The sequence below is a fragment of the Syngnathoides biaculeatus genome, chromosome 23 (assembly GCF_019802595.1).
Source record: "Syngnathoides biaculeatus isolate LvHL_M chromosome 23, ASM1980259v1, whole genome shotgun sequence".
Taxonomy (NCBI): Eukaryota; Metazoa; Chordata; class Actinopteri; order Syngnathiformes; family Syngnathidae; genus Syngnathoides; species Syngnathoides biaculeatus.
The window spans coordinates 19,078,116-19,097,260 of record NC_084662.1 but is presented as its reverse complement, the minus strand read 5'-3'; the positions used below and the strand labels follow the sequence as shown (position 1 = coordinate 19,097,260).

Sequence of the window (19,145 nt, the reverse complement as noted above, 5' to 3'; positions counted from 1 at the left end):
ACTTTCACAATCATTTTCTGTGGTCTGCTCGTGTAGTAAGAAAGTGGTGACAGCTGACATAAATGCCCCAAACGTCCCAACACACTTAAAGGTCATGTCCAACGCGGAGATGGAATTGACTCTGAAGCGCCACATGGTGGGCACAATGAGTCGCACATCTCAAGCGCAAACTCCTTCAGCTGAAAAAAAAGATCACCACTGCATAAAAAAGAAACACTTCCCTAGTTTGACATGAGATCAGACTAAACATTTACCGGTTTAGGTCAGTTAATATTATAGTACTAAAATGATTCACATTTGCTAAATGACAGAATAATGAGATCAAGAAGGATTTCCCCCCACCAAGTTATCCTGAGTTTCTTTGGGGTCAGATGTTTTCATAACGTAAGCCAGAGTTATCCTATGCCCTTCAACCAAGATGATGATGTCGTGTCTTTGGAAGCTTCTTTTAAAGCCCTGGATTTTAGCTATTTAGCACGTCGCCCTGGAAGTTAGATTTTTTTTAGTGTTATGAACTCTTAAAGTGTTTCATAATTTGTGATGTTTTTTTTGTTTTTTGTTTTTTTTTTGTTTTCCTCTTCCAGGCCACCTTAGCACGCCGACGAAATTGGTTAGAGTGTCTGCCTCACAATTCTGAGGGACCAGGGTTCAAATTCTGGCCCCACCTGCATGGAGGTTGCATGTTGTGGCACCAGCCCTCCCCTGACCCTTGTGAGGATCAGTGGCTCAGAAAATGGATGGATGGATGATTTGTTTCCATCTGCACTGCATTGAGGCTGACTGGGGAGTTCCATAACCGTCAGGTCCACGTTTTTAAAGTCCAGTTGAGGTAACTTCTTCACAAAGAACCGGTATGAGGCGGAGTTTGAGAGACGAACATCTGTGATGATGATGGAAGTGTGTCCATTTGTCGGATCAGATGACGTGAAGCGGGCCCTACCCTTCAGGTCTTTGTCCATATCAGAACTCAAGTGCCCATCAGTCAACCGGATGACGCGCCTCTCGTCGTCTTTCACAGACACAATACTCCACATGATCTCCCTGTGGTAATGTTATGAGTGAAGGCAGGCCAGCTTGACATCTGACCCCCTGGCAGCGTGGTAGTGGTCGTCGTTCATGGTGACCTCCAGAGCGCTCGCTGAATCGCCGCTGCTTAGCGCTCCAAGGAAGACAAAAGGCCAAAGGGTGCACCGCATCGTCCCTTCGTTCACGCTGGCAAATACAGGCAGGTTGACATGAATGATTCGTTTTGGCGTTGTTACAAGTTTACAATCAACAATGTTTACATGGCTAAGATTAACACAAGCACAATGACATAACATTTTTTTTGGGGGGGGGGGCATTGCTATAAGTTTAGAAGTTATCATCAGCAATGTTTCATCTGTCAAATAAAAACACACATCCATCCATTTTATTTTGCCGCTTATCCTCACGAGGATCGCACAGAGTGCTTGAGCCTATCCCAGCTGTCAACGAGCAAGAGGCAGGCTACACCCTGAACTGGTTGCCAGCCAATCGCATGCACATAGAAACAAACATCCACACTCACAATTACACTTTGGGGCAATTTAGCGTGTCCAATTAACGTTGCATGTTTTTGGGATGTGGGAGGAAAGCAGAGTCCCCCGAGGAAACGCACACAGGCATGGGGAGAACGTGCAAACGCCACACATGCGGGGGATTGAACCCGGGACCTCAGAACTGTGAGGCCAACACTTTACTAGCTAATCCACCGTGCCGCCCAAATAAAAACAACTATTTGTGTTAAAATTTCACGTGGAATCATGATACACGTATATAAACTCAACAATACAATCAACTCTATTGCATATATGTGTCAGGTTTAGCAAAGAAGGAAAGCAGACGTCAGACGTCAATTGGTGGCGACGTACGTTCCGCTTTATTAAGTCACGTAACATAACTTCAAAACTAGTCAGGGAGCTTATTATTCACAAAAGGTGGTTTTGTAGACGCACACTTAAGTACATTGTCAACACAGCAAGTTAATTTTGAGGACTGAGGCGAGGATGTGATAAATAGCGCTTAAGATGAGCGTGTGTAACTTGAATTTATGCCAGAGGCCACACTAAAACATATGCAATCTAGACGTGCATGACAAAGTTGTGTAAAATATGCTGTAGGCTACATGTGATACCATTTTGTTTTTTTTTGACTAACAAATGTCTAAACTAAAACTTCCCATTTTTGCATGCGCATTTATCAAAGTCAAAGTATTGCTTTTCTTTAAGCTATACTGTGGCAGAGAAGTATGTTAAAATAGTACAGGACATGTATGATGGCAGCAGAACAATGGTGAGGTGTGCCTTAGGTGTGACAGAGGAATTTAAGGTGGAGGTGGGACTGCATCAGGGATCAGCTCTGAGCCCCTTCCTGTTTGCAGTGGTAATGGATAGGCTGACAGATGAGGTTAGACTGGAATCCCCTTGGACCATGATGTTCGCAGATGATATTGTCATATGCAGTGAAAGCAGGGAGCATGCAGAGGAACAATTGGAATGATGGAGACATGCACTGGAAAGGAGAGGAATGAAGATTAGCCGAAGTAAAACAGAATATATGTGCGTGAATGAGAAAAGTAGAGGGGGAAGAGTGAGGCTACAGGGAGAAGAGATAGCGAGGGTGGACGACTTCAAATACTTGGGGTCAACAATACAGAGCAATGGAGAGTGTGGTCAGGAAGTGAAGAAACGGGTCCAAGCAGGTTGGAACAGCTGGCGAAAGGTGTCTGGTGTGTTATGTGACAGAAGAGTCTCTGCTAGGATGAAGGGCAAAGTTTACAAAACAGTGGTGAGGCCGGCCATGATGTACGGATTAGAGACGGTGGCACTGAAGAAACAACAGGAAGCTGAACTGGAGGTGGCAGAAATTAAGATGTTGAGGTTCTCGCTCGGAGTGACCAGGTTGGATAGGATTAGAAATGAGCTCATTCGAGGGACAGCCAAAGCTGGACGTTTTGGAGACAAGATTCGAGAGAGCAGACTTCGATGGTTTGGACATGTTCAGAGGCGAGAGAGTGAGTATATTGGTAGAAGGATGCTGAGGATGGAGCTCCCAGGCAAAAGAGCGAGAGGAAGACCAAAGAGAAGGTTTATGGATGTGGTGAGGGAAGACATGAGGGCAGTTGGGGTTAGAGAGGAAGATGCAGGAGATAGGCTAAGATGGCAAAAGATGACACGCTGTGGCGACCCCTAACGGGACAAGCCGAAAGGAAAAGAAGATACTGTAAAACTTAATAGCAATATTACAGCTCTTGTATGGGATTTTATTTCAGCCCAGTGAATACAATTCTTTTGATATGCAGAGAACAATGATGTGGATATGTGACATAAAGGATTCCACAACTCAGTTCTCTTGTTTAATACTGAAAAAAAGAGTTGCTGTGCCACATCCCAACTGTTTCGTTGAGTTGTCAGGGCAGCTGCTTCATTTGAACACACACATAATATGAACTCTGTTCAATGGACTCTTTTACTCTTCTGTTTGCTAAATGTACTGCGACATGTGAGCGGCAGTTGAAATGCCGGGGTTGCTCTCAAATGCTTTGTCCATGGGACCCAGCAGTCTTCTATTGAGCAGCGATCCATGTGGCTACAAATCAAGAGGAATTACATGAGTTGCTGCTATTATGCGTTGTCAGATGTCATTTTAGATGCAGTTACATATTTGTCCTGTAATCATTTAACTACTGATTAAAATACAGAGTGCACTTGTTTTATTGGATATTTGCAAAAAAAAAAAAAAAATCGCTGTTTACCCCTCTTTTTCCTGACCACTGTCAGGACAGGACTTAGTTCTTTGCCCTCTGTGGCGGAATCATTAGTGAAGTGTAAAACGTTGCCATTGACAGAGAAATTCTATGCGGATTGTATCCAAATCTTGCAGAAGAACCTAACATGAAAGCTAAAATACATCTTAAATACAGGGCATCCCATAAGTCTCCATACAAAGGAAACATAACAGATCCCAACATGTATTTCTTTATATTTCAGATAACCCAAAGAAATGAAGTGCAACAAATTGAAATCATCCCGATGGCCGGTTTAGCAACCAGTCGTATGGTTGCAAGTGCATTTAACAGAAAACATGGGATTAATATCACACGGCATTGTGGGAAAACGAAGTCAAGTTTAAAAAAAAAACCAAAGTATTTTGGATCAAGGAAGACATGTTCGAAAACATAGTCAGCATATTATAGAAGCAAAAGAGCCCATACATACATACAAAAATAAAAATGTTTTTTGAATAGGGAGGACTTATTAGACACCCCGTAGTAAATGTAATCACGCCAAATGAGTTTAAAGATATTCATTTATTTTTGTTTTAGTCATATGTGAAATATGTAACCTTAGGAGAGCAGAGATAAGCAAGCCGTGACATGCACAAAATATAACAAAATTCTCTCTGGGGAGATGAACAACCCGCCTGATGCCAACTCGCTTTCATACGGTGGCGATGATTAAATGGAGGGTGGGAAGAAACGGAAACATTTGAAGGTTAGAGGTAAAGCCCCTCTGGTGTCCCTTCCTGCTTCTTGTATAAGACGTTTTCCTTGGATTTCTTGAAGTCCTCATTGGTGACTTTCATGCGGCGCTCCCGCAGTGCCATTAGGCCTGCCTCTGTGCAGATGGCCTGCAAACATACACACAAGGAAAATAAAGGAAGACGAAAGCACAAAGCCATTGTTTTGCTCAACAAAATTCAAATGTCGCAATAAGAAATATTTTGGTTGTCTTTTTGGGGTAAATTAAATGGCCGTAACCAATTTGTTAACATCCCATATGTGGACCGAAAACAGGAATAAGGAAAAGAAGAAAAAATAGTAAAGAGCTCAGCAGTTATTAACACACATTAGGTCATTACATCAAATGTATCATTCAGCTGCATTGGGGGCGTCTCAAATTCTGCCTTAACAAAGATAAGAATTCTTTGTTTTGATTGACATTGTGAGAGGTACTCATTTAGCAAAGTTTAAAATTTGTGGTTTGCTGAATAGCATCACATCGCAAAGAGCTGCTACAAACTAGACCTACAAAAAAGATACTGGTAAAATAAATTTCTCTAACAGTGTCAACCATAACTGAAAATTGATGTCAGAATGCAGACTTCCTTTATCTTGCCTTAATGTCTGCTCCCGATAGATCATCCTTTGCCAGAATAAGATCGTCGAGAGTGACGTCGTCAGCTACTGTCATGCGGCTCGTGTGAATCTGGAAGATCCTCCTTTTGGTCTTCTCATCTGGTAGGGGAAACTCAATTTTTCGATCGATTCTCCCTGAGGAAGACATAAAAATAAGATAAGAAGCAATGATAAATGACCAGTGGGAGTAGTGCTCAACTCAATGAGAAATGTCACAGATTTAAACTATGAAACATGCTCATTATGTCTCATATAGGGTGAGCTTTATTTACAGCCGTCATACTGACCAGGTCTGATGAGGGCTGGATCCAGAGTTTCGATCCGATTAGTGGCCATGATAACTTTGACGTCACCCCTCGAGTCGAAGCCGTCCAGCTGGTTGAGTAACTCCAGCATGGTCCTCTGGATCTCCCTCTCGCCACCCGAATTTGAGTCATACCTACGTGACACATACACACACGTCCGATCACCCCCATTCTGTCCTGAGCGGTAGTTGCAAAAGGAACATCTTTGCACCTCTTGGTCCCGATGGCGTCGATCTCGTCGATGAAGACGATTGAAGGTGCGTGTTCTTCTGCCACCCTGAAAAGCTCTCGGACGAGCTTGGGCCCATCTCCGAGGTACTTCTGGATGAGCTCGGAGCCCACCACCCGCAAGAAGGTGGCAGATGTCTGATTGGCTACCGCCTTGGCAAGCAGGGTCTTACCTGGTGAGCGAAGATTAGAGATTAGTGGGGTAGGCATCACTGAACAATACAAACTAAAATTAGCAGACATTCCAACAGGTTCTTCCCTCTTGCAATTAACTTCTTTAACAGTTAACATACAATTATATTTTCATCATTATTGTATTGTATTGTATTCACTTTTTCAGTCACTGTGATTTGATGAGCGCGATCGTGCTCACAAATCTGCACAGTCGACCACGAAAAATCACGCATGTAAATATTGCTACGAGTACAAAAATAGATATTGAAAGACATCGCTTATTTTGTGTAGTCTTGACATAAATTACATGATTATTTCATAAACATTAACTAAACAAGCCTGCTCCTAAACAATCTGTATTCACCCATAACCAGGAAATGCAAGTTAACCCTACTGAGCATGTATGGAAGTGATGCCAAAAGCACATGTTCAGAGCTGCTTCATGCACTGTGGGCGCATTTACATCGAAAATCATGAACATCATGAACCATAGCAAAGGAAATTCAGTTACACCAGAGTTGCTCAATCCTTCGATCGCGAGGCAGTTTTGGTGGATCGTGTGATGCCCCCTCCCAAAAAAAGACATTAGACTATCATCCACCTCGTCACTTCGTTCAAGTGCGGCCAATACGTCAAGCGGCACATAAAGGCACATTCTAGCAAGCCAGTGTGACAGTCTGCGCGCTCCCCTATGGTGAAAAGTCTCCTTGTGATTAATGAACATGTCTTACTAACATAGGGAACTCTGGGTACGTAACAGCTGCTTACTGGAAAATCCCCTGGTGTCATAGTTCCCCTTCTTCTACATAGAGGTAACTAACATACGTTATATATCCCAACCCTAACTTAACCTGAAAACAAAAGTTGATAAAAAGATATACACATATATGTACGTTCACTGTGTTCGTTTTTCTGATACGTCCATATTGAAAATGAACACTCGGTGACAAGTTGTCGAATGCCACATATTGAAGCATGGATGGGGATGTTTCAGACTGGACGGAAGTTTACAAAATATACGCGCATGCGCATTAATATGCGCGGATGTGCGTTAATCACAAGGAGACTTTTCATCATCAGGAGCGCTCAAACCGTCACACCAGCCTCCTATTTACAGCAGTCGCGACTTTTCTTCAGATAAAGTTTGTCGGATCAAGAATATTTATTGATGAACAATTTTTAAATAGCGTTTTATATCATGTTCTACTAATATCAGTTGAAATAAAAAATTATCAATTCTGAGTTTGAAATTTTTGTTTTCTATTTTAGTTATGTATTTGTTTATTTTATTTTTAATTTACAGTTATGTTATACTAATTGAGCAAGTTATTTTAAGGTCTTGACATTCCATCCCTAATCACACCCGCAATTTTATCTGCGGGCATGAATGGTGGCCCACACCCGTAACTTTAATCCTGCAAGCATGACTGACCACACCTGTACATTTTTCAAATGTAAGTGACTGCTTTTTATTATTTTAGTATGATAATTACAACCATCATCCAAAACACAATAAAAATTGGACCACAATTGCCAAGTTACTAGTAACCTATTATTACTCAACTCTTCTCGAAATGTCTTTGTGTCTCAAACGTATTCTCTGTCAAATGACTGTTGTTGTACTAGGGCGGCTACAACTACCAGAGACAAATTCCATGTGTTTTTTCGACATACTTGGCAAAATAAACATGATTCTGATTAGAAGTACTTTCTATACCAGCACTGTTTATAAACTGACACACACACACACACACGTATCAAGTCCGCGGTGCCAAAAAAGTTGCGGAACACAGCCATAATGAACTCAAGCAAAACACAAGCGCACGCATATTAAAAAAGGCAGAACTTGGATACGCTTTTGTGCCTTTACGAGCCAGATAAAGAGGCAGAGAGCTGCCGTTCGCCACCCCCGCTGTAAATAAAAAAAAAAAAAATCCTGTAAATGGGAAAAAAAAAAAAAAATTGACATGACTCTCTTCACATGTACAAACTGTGAAGACTCTTGTAACTACTTGCTAATGATGACTTTCATCTTAACTTAGCCCTCCCCCTTCAACATAGTGCCTTGGCAGGAAGATGCCAAAACCCATATTCTCATCTCTCATTTCCTGAGACACTCTGGTTGGGAATCACAGCTGTATACTACATTATGCTCACCCGTGCCAGGTGGTCCATAGAGGATGACACCTTTGGGAGGCTTAATGCCCATTTCTTCATAATACTCTGGATGTGTGAGAGGCAACTCCACCGACTCCTGAAAGGTCAGAACAAAACCAACCACACAGTCAGCCTCCATATTGGCAAAATATCCATTTTTGACATGCTGTCGTGACCCCTGATGGGACAAGCTACAAGAAAGTTTACTTATTTATAGTAACTTGTACCCCAAAGACATTCACACAGATTAAAAAAAAAAAAAACATCTTCCATAGGGTAAACATAACTTTTATATCAGTACACATCCAAACATTTAGCTATTACTAATGTACATCCAGCTTGAGACGATCAGGATTTTTGGGGCCGATCAGCCACCAGTAAGTTTCAATAAACGATAACCGATCACAGAGCTGATCATAAGATGAAGAAATTAGTATTTAAATGAACTTTTGATTTACTTATTAAACTTGTGTATTTTATTGCTAAAAAATATATATATTTAAAATAAAGTATCTTTGTTCATCTATTTATGCCAGTGAGGCATAGTGAGAGAAAGAAAAAAATAATGGTTAAAAAATAATTCTATTTGATGGCAGTATGCACATACAGCAATTAATGTGAGCTACTTTTTGTGACATTTTTGTGTGTTGGGAGTGCTGTCAGATTTTTCAATTGTAGTAGTACGAATACAAGTAATCGATGTGCGTTGGCGCCAAAAAGGTTGGATTTCACTGCTCTGGTCAATATGCGTTCAACAGAACGACAGCATGTTTACACACAACCACGAGCACTAGCCTGCAAAGCTACGTCACGTTTTGTTGCCTGCTTGCAAACCATATGGTGAACATAACTCAAGCAGGCCTTACATAAACATCCTCACTTGTCCCGAGCAAGGGTGACCACCAACACAATCACCCCCCCACCCCTTTTCTTGTTATAATCCAGCCATAGCGATCCACTCGGGTTGTCATCCCCATGGTAATGAGCCATATTTGATAAACCACAATGATGATGGTAAAAAAAAAAGGGTGGGGGGTCGGGGGGATGTTGCAGTACAATAAATTACATTGCAGCAGTCTGACATAGTGCAATTGTGAAAAAGCAAATTTGTCTTGTAGGATGATCCGCGCATTACGTGACGTCTTGTTTCAGGGAAGGGTAAACATGCCTTTGTATTTAAATCTATTACACACGACAGCGATGTTTAATGCAGTGTAAAACTGGACTCCACTGTAGTGAGATGTTTGTGAACCAAATGAATTTTCCCCATTAAAATGAATGAAAATAGACTTACGCCAAACCCAACCCCAAAAGATGACAGATTTACCCCAAACTTAACTATAGAGCGAAGTAAGAACCACAAACACCACTCATCTTTATTCATCATCCTTAATTATTTCTCCTACCCCCGCCCCAACAAAAATAGCGTTTGTGTTCCTATTATCACTCTCATTTTTGGTGGGAAGTAACAGAGACAGGCTAATTTAGAAGAACAGCAAAAACGTTTAAGTTAACCTATTTGAAATACGTGTCGGAAAAAGCTAACAACTTACTTTATGCTGTTTGAGAGAAAGCATAGGTGAGGTAACTTTGGGAACTGGGGCAATTTTTGAACAAAAAATATCTTCTCAAAATCTCAAACTATTTTGTTTGTGAGCAGAGTTGTTTGTGAACTGAGGTCCCACTGCAAAAATATTTTTCTGTGCTTATACATTTTTTTTTTACCTAGGACCTCTGCCATATCTGACAGACAATTATACCTTGATCTCCTGTATCTGATTGTCCAGTCCCCCGATGTCAGCATAGGTTTCTTGAGGGGCTTTCTCCACTTTCATCACAGTCACCAACGGATCAGTGTCATCCATCAGCACCCCAATCACAGCATGAACCTGAAGGATCAACAGCAATATTTGAAAAAAATGTATGATGATAAAGAATGACGACTGTGGGAGCATCACTGAACATTACCTTATGGTTGAGCAGGACTGAGCAGCCTGGCTCCAGCAAATCTTTATCAACGAAAGACAAGATGCTGACGTAATGCTCTGATCCAACTGAGGTAGACACAATGGCATGGTTGTCGTCAATGATCTCTTCCAGAGTGCCTACAGACATGGGGGTCCCTCGCAGGTCATCCACCTTAGACCTCTCCTCCTATAATGCAAAGACAACTATTTAATTCCCAAAAATATATTTTGTATTAGAAGCAGAGCACAAGATAACATCTAATATTAACTTCTGTATTGTACAACGATCATTGTTCAAACATGATTTTTGTTATTAGTGTTGGACCAGGTCAGCTGGTAGTCTACAATGGATGACTGGTGAGAAGCAGCTTACAACCTGGATTTGCTGTCAGTTATTTACAGGGCAAATATAGTTTGGGTCAAAAGTAAACTTAATTTTGGCCCATCCTGTAAAGACTAAAAACAACATTCACACCAATGTACAATTTGGAGTCTTCACTGAATGTAATTTGCATGCCTTTGAAATGTTGAAAGAAGCCTGAGTTACTGGAGAAAACCAAGGCAAGCATGCAGATACCATGCAAGAACAAGGCTGGAGCCAAGGCCCAAACCGAAGAACTATGAGGAAGGGCCCAGCATTATGCAACCACACCCCCCATAACATAGAATACCTATATATTTAATTTAGCTGTATTAAAGACTGACCTCCTGTTTTTCTTCCAGTGGTTTCATCTGTTCCTGGTTTCTAATGAACTCCTCCTCCATTAAGAGGTAGTCCTTAATCCGCTCCTGCTTCAGCAGCTTCAGGCGGCACTGAGTATGAGGGGTGACTGAAAACGTCAACAATTAACATCAGTTTCATAAAAGTGGCATATTTTTGTTTCCATGGACTACAATAAAGCTTGCTTTATTTTCAGTTCAGTATTGCTTTCAAGTCAGGTTTTCAATCTTGTTCAAAAGTGAAAGATTGAGTTCACATGGTGCTCCATAGAAATGCATAAATGTACACCCCAAAAAAAATTATTCAAAAAACGTAAAGTTTCCTTACAGAGTCAGTATTGCCATTGGTTTAGTATCCTATACTAAACAATATCCTGACAAATATTGGCCCTTGATTGCAAATGAGAAGGTAGATATATTTTTTAAATGTTTAAAAAGATGAGTAGACATCTGTAGCAATCCTAAATCTATCCCCCAACAAAAAGTATCGTACTTTATGGACGACAGTGTGTACCGGTTAATAGGCCGCGCCCACTCTGTTTGCTTTGTGCAAAACAACAGTTTTAACTAAGGAGCCTCTAAAATGGCACCAACGAAGAGATACTCGTATGAAGCACTTTTTAAATTGCAAACTATCAGTTCCACAGGGAGGGGGGCTGGAGAAGTGACTTTTTTTTCCTTTTTTTTTTTTAGAATGACCAATGACGAAATAGAATGAAATAGAATCACAAAGCTCTACTCACATCAAAAATGGAAAACAACATGTGTAGATGTATGTTTGTGTGCCTTGGATAACCCCATGAGGCAATACTACACAACATAATTAACTTTAAACATTTTTTGTGACTAACTGAGTTCACGTTGATGATCACTAAACACCATACGAATGAAAATGCACACCTGGGCTGTCACTCACATCAGTGGATTCATCCAACTACAGTGAGAAACACTCACAATCTCACTTTTCTCATTCACAGCTTGCTTTTCGGCGGAATGTCGGTGTCGTATTTTCCATAAACAGTTCAAAAACGCCGCAACACATTTCACTACACTGGTAGATGAGGCAAACGCACTTCGAAAATGACATTTTTAAAAAATAGTCCACCTCCCATTCCATATGAAAGTGATACATTTTTGTCTTGTTTACTGCAGCATCCATACTCTTGTTTAAGATTTCTTAACCGAGAGATTAAAATAAGGGGGAACTCACTGACGTGTTTTCCTGTACTGTCGTTGATTGCACATGCGTGGTGAGCTAAAGTTTAAAAAAAATACTGCTGAGGTCTTTTTTTTCTTCTCGGTACGATGTCGCGATCGACCAGACGCATTGAGCCCCCCTGCACGAAAGTATCGGGGTTGCACAGCCTCAGAATAGCTCATACCTTTCACTTTCTCAGTCACTCTCAATGTCATTTTCATCCCGAGTTACCACTGCAGTTGTGCTCTCCTCCCCACGTAGCAGTCCAGCCTTTTAATCCCTTAGTGATAGTAGACTCTTTCATGCTCCATGTGTTTAAAACCCACTAGAAGAGGGTCGCATCCAGCTACTGTACATTGTAAAAGATTTTTACATTTATTATATTAAAAAAAATGTATATTTTGCATTCGTGAGTGTCGTGCAGCATCCTCTTTTCAGGGCACCCACTTCCTCTATGGCCAATTGAGGTATAGCGTGCCCTTGCCCATTCGCAGTTCACCGTACGTGGCCCGACATATTTGCTGATGTTGCTCTCAAAGTTTTTTTCCAGAATGTACCGAATTGCACTTAGAAGTCTCCTAATTAGATAGGGCAATTTATAATGTGGCACACCTGATGTGCACGCCGAATTCCAAAATCTGTAAATGTTGTTCTGTGACTACACCAATGAAGAAAACCTGAACACACCGATTACATTGTTTTAACTTGTAAACAAGCTACCATATGATGGTGCTCACAAGGCAGTGAAGAATAATTGCAATTTGACATTTGTAAGCAGAAGCTGCTTACATTGCCAGTGTAGGCAAGGCATGCTTTGCAAGGCTCCCATCATGTTCCCAGCAAATAGAATTTAAGGTGCATGATTCGTGTCAATTATTTCTGCGTAATTGTGCGCTTTATAAATTGACTTACCCAATGGTAGTTTACTGGCAGCATCAGGTCCTTTTGTCTTCTTCTTTTTCTTCCCAACTCTGGTGGGAATTGGGGGTTCATATTTCTTTTTCTTGTCCTGAAAAACGTGGAACATTCTTATCAATTGCTATTGAGCATCTCAACCTAAGGTTTTACAGTTAATTATACAATACAGTTGAATGAATGGGAACCAATAAATTGTGCTCTCAGTTAAACTGCAGAGCAATGTAAACATTAATTGTTATAGGCACAAGAACACAAATTCATTTTTTATGAAGTCTGTTCCAAACCCAGGATCAGCTGGATGTAATAGTAAAACAACCTGGAAATAATATTCGAATCAACCTAACAGGTAACATTGCCAAATGTAGCTACAATGTGAGACGTAATATAAAAACATAAGTTAACAACGTCACATTAAACATGTCAAAAGATCAAGCATTGTTGATAATACATTTTTAAAAAACCCATAACCAACAGGTTAGCAATAATTTAAACCACCCAAGCTTACCTTGTCATCTTTCTTGCCTCCCCCTGGACCATGACCTCCGCTCTGGCTTTGACCCTTGAATAGACGCACATTGTTTAGTATAAGTGCCAGAAAGTCATGCATGTGAATACTGAATAAGGCCGTATAGCTTCCGAATGTCAGAGCAAGGGACCATTAAATTTAGCTCGCATGGCCCACATATCAGATGTGTTAGTAAAACATCAAACCACGGGTAATACAAAAAATACACTCCAAAAGGGAAGTCCGCTCGACGCATATAATCAAATATCTGAACTTTACGCATTATTTTTCCAATAACATTTGAGAATAAACATCAATGACAACACGATAACAGAAAAGGAAAAGCTAACCATCGGCTAAAGAAAGGCTGAATGCAGTTGTCCTTTTTCAAATGACGAAACCAAGCCATTGAGTGAAAAGAATACTTTAACACTTTAATGTATGAGGTGTTGTGTCTGAAAAACGTAAAGTAATAAAATCTTAATTAATTGGAACCATTGCGAGATTGAGAAAATTGCTGCCTCACTTACCATTGTTCCACGTCGCTTTGGAGTGACGTCACAGTGCAGTTTTCCTGTCGTTGTTTCAGTCGCCCGTCACATCATTCATTGGCACTCTACTGCCACCCAGTGTTTGGGAAGTGGTTCTCAGTCCAGTATGTAAAGGAGTTGCAGGCTTTTTTTTTTATACGTGATCGAGTTACATTAAACGATCCTTTCATTGTTAAAACAGCTGTGCTTTATTTATTTATTTTTTTTACTGAACACAAAGCTGATATACTCAAAGGAAACAATGAATGATAGCATGTGGTACAGTGTACAAGTTTATTGTATCTTGTGCCAGAGAGGATAATTTAAACGTCCTGCCAGCCACTATGCATCTCTGGTATAGATAGATGAACAACGTTTTTAATTATAAACCCATCGATTCTCTGAAAAGCTTATCCTCACCAGGGATTCGGGTATGGTAGCCCCTATTGTGGTCAAATTTGAATAAGAGGTGGGGTTACACCCTGAACTCATGCAAATTTAAGGAATGTGGGAGGAAACCCTAACTGGAGAAAACACACATAGGTACGGGGAGAACATGCAAACTGCTCACAGGAAAGCTGGATTTAAACCCACGACCTCAGACCTTGCAGGACGATGTCTCAACCAGTCACTCACATAAATTGTAAATATTAATTTTTTAACAATTTAAATGTGAAAATGTTAAATTACATTTAATCTCATGATCTGTATTTGTTTGCACTGATAGAGGCCTGGATTGGGAGGATAAAGTAGGATTGAAACAAAAACTGTAGGAGACACAGGTGTTCATTTTAATTTAGAAAATACAAAATTAATGAATGATATATTTGTATATTTTTTCCAACAGCTCCACCATGCTCCCCCTTTATGAATCATTATTAATTAATTATTACGTAATTTGGAATCCGTGTACGTAAAAGGTGAAATATGACTTTGTCAAAAACAAAATAGTCAATGGTTTTCTTGCTATTCTCTCACAGACTGCCCACCTTCCCAGCCTCTCTTTCATCTCTTTCACAAGTACGCTAATTCAATAAGTATGCCCCCGACACTAACAGGTCGCCGTAGTCACCCTAATTATGTTATTACAGTAATGAGCTAAATATACAGAGCTTGGACTGTTTATTCAGCTAATCACACGTCCGAGTAGTTATGGAGCAGGTTATGCAATCTCACACTACCTGTACCCTGGACCAAAGTCTGGTATACAGTTTTTCCACCCCTCAAAGGTGAAATGTTTGATTTCCCATTCAATCAGATTTCTTGAATTTGTCATCACTGATCATGATGCCACTTTGAAGTATTGTACTCCTGTATATATATCCATCCATCCATTTTCTTCATCGCTTATCCTCACGAGGGTCGCGGGGAGTGCTGGATCCGATCCCAGGTGTCAACGGGCAGAAGGCGGGGTACGCCCAAAACTGGTTGCCAGCCAATCGGAGGGCACATTGTGACAAACAGCCGCACTCACAAACACACCAAGGGGCAATTTAAAATGTCCAATTAATGTTGCATGTTTTTGGAATGTGGGAGGAAACCGGAGTGCCCAGAGGAAACCCATGGAGGCACGGGGAGAATATGCAAACTCCACACAGGCGGGTCCCGGATTGAACCCGGGACCTCTGAAGTGTGAGGCCAACGCTTTACCAGCTGAGCCACCGCGCCACCTTACTGTATATGTATCGAAAACAATAGCATGTTTCAGTTTATTTAAGCCGCTTTTCAATCAAATCAAATTCTTTATTCAAGCAGATGATCGTCATTCAGATTTAAACCTCTTTTACAGGCACCAACTGGGCGAGCAAGGCAAGAAAAAGACATTTACAACACTCGTAAAATTATTCCAACAGCCAAAAAAACTCAAAACAAAACATTTACAACATATTCAAATGACATTCAAGTTATGAGAAATCAGTTGCTGTGTGGTTGTCACACTGTTGATGTTTGGGACAAGCACTACTCACAACACTGAACAGTAACATTAGCCAAAGCTTGATACACCCTCTATTTCCAGGCAGTCTCAGGTAACAATTTCTTTTCTATTATTTTGTTCTTCTTTGCCACACTTGATGTCTTCCAGTTTAAAGGGGAAAGCCAGTGCTTTGCATGAACAGTGTATTCAATAGCTCATGTAATATGTACCCTATTTTGATAATGTGACCTTAAATCCTCTCTCATTTAATAGTGTTTTGACAAGATTTTTATCGACAATTCCGATTTTTTAGGGGGGCTGCCATTTTTGCGAGTCACATGACCTACGTGCGCGGATGTGACGTGTACTGTGCCATTCTAAACACTCAATTACATGGGACACCATTTATGCCCAGCACTGTTTTCTCTGATTCATCCTCATCCGCCGCCACCGAAGCACGGCTAAAGGCTGCGGAGGCAGTTAGCCCCGGATGTCGAAGCTCGGCTCGCGGCCCGAGCTTCGGTGGCAGCGGAGGCCTTTAGCCAAGCTTCGGCGTCCGGGGCTAACGGCCTGGAAGCTTGGCTCGCGGCCTGCCACTGGAGCTTACTCGTCAGACTCCGCATCATTCTCGTCCCAATAACCATCCGCGGCTGCCGGCCTGGAGCTCCAGGGGCCTTTGTTTAGGCACTTATGTCCCCCACGTAGGCCTCCGAGTGGTCAGACTCCAGTGTCATTCTGCCCGAAGAACCATCCGAATATTCAACATTTATAGCCACAGGTTCAAATCTGTATGGAACTTTTCTTCAGTCTTCTCGACCAACCAGTACTGCTATTTCTTCATCAGATGAGGATAAATTTGAGAAATCCGCGCCGGGCATAAATGGTGTCCCATTTAATTAAGCGTTTGGAACGGCACGTAACACGTCACATCCACGCACGTAGGTCATGTGACTCGCGGAAATGTCAGTGCCCCTGAAAATTTGGAATTGTCGATAAAAATCTTCTTAAAACACTATTAAATGAGAGAGGATTTAACGTCACATTGTCAAAATAGGGTACATAGTACATGACCTATTGGATACATTGTTCATGCAAAGCACTGGCTTTCCCCTTTAAGGGATGATCGGAAAATTGATGAAACAGGTAGCGGCACGCATGACTTGTTCCTCTTGTCTGAGAAATGGTTTCACTTATGTAAATTTCAAGACAGATGAGAGCGCTGAGTGTCTAGAAGACTTGCTCAAGAGGTCATCACAAGGGAGGTGTGGGGAGTGAGGGAATCGCCATTGTTCAGAAATATGTCACAACATTCAATTCATTGCGTGGATGTAGTTGAGCGCCACACTGATGTCCATTTTGTTCAGTTATTGTTGTGTACAGTGCAAGGAACAAGTGTTATGAGCAGGGCTACAAGACAATATTTGGTGTTAGTGATGAGAAAGTTGAATGTTTTTTATGAATGGCACTTTCACAGTGTTGTGTTCAGAGCTGACGAACCTACACATCATATCCCGGTAGGGTATATGACTCTCGGGGTGTGACAAACATTTTTCATTGAGTGAAATTTAAAGCAGCATTGCCATGGAGTTTTATTAGTAGTTTTGCACACTACTCGTTTACACCAGCATCCTTGCTCATCTTATTTTGTGTTAAAAAATAATATGTTTGAGAAGATTGGATTTTTTTAAAGATTTCTAATTTAAATTGCACGTGCGTGCATGTGTATCTGCCGTCCAAGCTTAGCCAGATTCTGCCTCCAGCGGCCCCAAAGTAAAAGGCCCAATTTGAGACCCTGCCCGAGAGGCTTTATCATCATTTTGTTCTACTGGCTCTGTGTGTAAAACCTGGTGCAGCTGGACGTAGATAATTGCTTGGGTTTGCCTTTCTCTATCTCTCTCACTTTAATATAATGAAGGGACTTTTAGTCTGGACTTCAGTTAGGGTGGACGACCAGTAAGACGTACCGTTTCCTTTATTTGTAAGACATTTATTTTGTTTTGTAATAAAAACCCACAAAGAAAAACTAGAGATACGAGCTCTGTATGGTAGCAGCAAACTCACACACTTTGCTGTAGGAATTCCCTCGCTAGCTTAATTCTAACACATAATGGAAAATGTCATTGAATGGCTTATCAATAGCATCAATAGTAGTGGTGCTATAATCCTTTTCGCAATGGATATGGGTCAGCACAGCAAATTGAATTCACGTATTAAATCACATTTAACATTCTGTGTAATTATGATATTACTATGCTTTCATAAAGTACAAAATTAGAGAGTGCGCTTTTGGATTTTAAAAACACACGACAAACATTTTTTTGGAGGCGGGGGTTTGGGTCGCTGGAACAAATTAACAGCATTTCTGGTCATTTAAATAGGGGGATTTGACACAATTGTTTTGAGTTTTGAATGTGGTAACAGAACAAATTTAACTCATATCACAAGGCAACAGTGAGGTCAGGTGACAGTGAAAGTAAAAGCTGGTTTTAAAAGGGAAGGGTCATGTTTGTCAATGCATCCAACATGATTTAAAATAACAATACATGTTTTTAAAAATTGGTCGGTTTTATTTTGAATAATGCTCCCTCACATGCTGTCATGATCCTGCCGCTTCAGCATGAGCTGTGCAGGTGCCCGCGCGGCTGCGCTGATTGGGAGGCGCACACCTGCTCCTCATGCGGGCTGATCATCCCCTGTATATATAGGACCCGGTGACGACTGGTCCTCGGCCAGTTCGTTGAGCTTTATGTCCCGTTCCAGCACTCTCGTATTCCTGACTGAACATGTGTGTACCGACCTTTGTCCGTTCTCCGACCAACCCTGTAAGCCTGACTCCTTGACACTTCTGCCTGCGTTGATTGTTTCCCCGTGTACCGACTCCTGCCTGTCCGCTCATCTGTTCTCGTCGCCCGACGTCACAACTACCGCTGCTGCACCGGACTGCCTGCTCGATCCCCGACCTCTGCATACAATAAACGTGTCTCTTCTTGAACTACCTTGCGTCTTCCGAGTTCCTGCATTTGGGTCCTACCTCTCGTTCCGATGGGACGTGACACATGCTTGAGTATTTTTAAAAAAATGTTAGTACAGTTGCTGACCCTCTTGGCTGCTATCAGGTGTAATCAAAAACTCCAGAATTTCTAAAAAATTGACTGTATTTTAAAATGGGTTTCATTGTTGTTGTTTTTCTTACCTGCTCTGAAAGTACACACACATGGACAGTGTTGGGTCATAAATCCCAAAACACTAAATAACAGGAACACCAAATGTGCTTGAGCAACCTATATCAGACTAGTGTGAACTTGTCTTTCATATTCTGCATGACACGCCGATTGGTAAAAATAAAAGACTGAAACCAGCAACACCCAAA

At 41.2% G+C, this 19,145-nt stretch overlaps 1 protein-coding gene across 1 annotated transcript; it reads right to left on the bottom strand.

The window, feature by feature from the left end:
* Window positions 1–4,311: 4,311 nt before the first annotated feature.
* On the bottom strand, window positions 4,312–13,960 carry LOC133496731 (26S proteasome regulatory subunit 4). Its single transcript, XM_061812637.1, has 11 exons — window positions 13,861–13,960; window positions 13,331–13,384; window positions 12,820–12,916; window positions 10,695–10,819; window positions 9,991–10,176; window positions 9,783–9,911; window positions 8,023–8,119; window positions 5,675–5,864; window positions 5,446–5,597; window positions 5,139–5,293; window positions 4,312–4,650 (listed from the first exon to the last, which is right to left on the bottom strand). Exons 1-11 carry the CDS (start codon window positions 13,861–13,863, stop codon window positions 4,516–4,518), a joined length of 1,323 nt encoding a protein of 440 aa, XP_061668621.1. The 5' UTR covers window positions 13,864–13,960; the 3' UTR covers window positions 4,312–4,515.
* Between the last annotated feature and the right edge of the window lie 5,185 nt (window positions 13,961–19,145).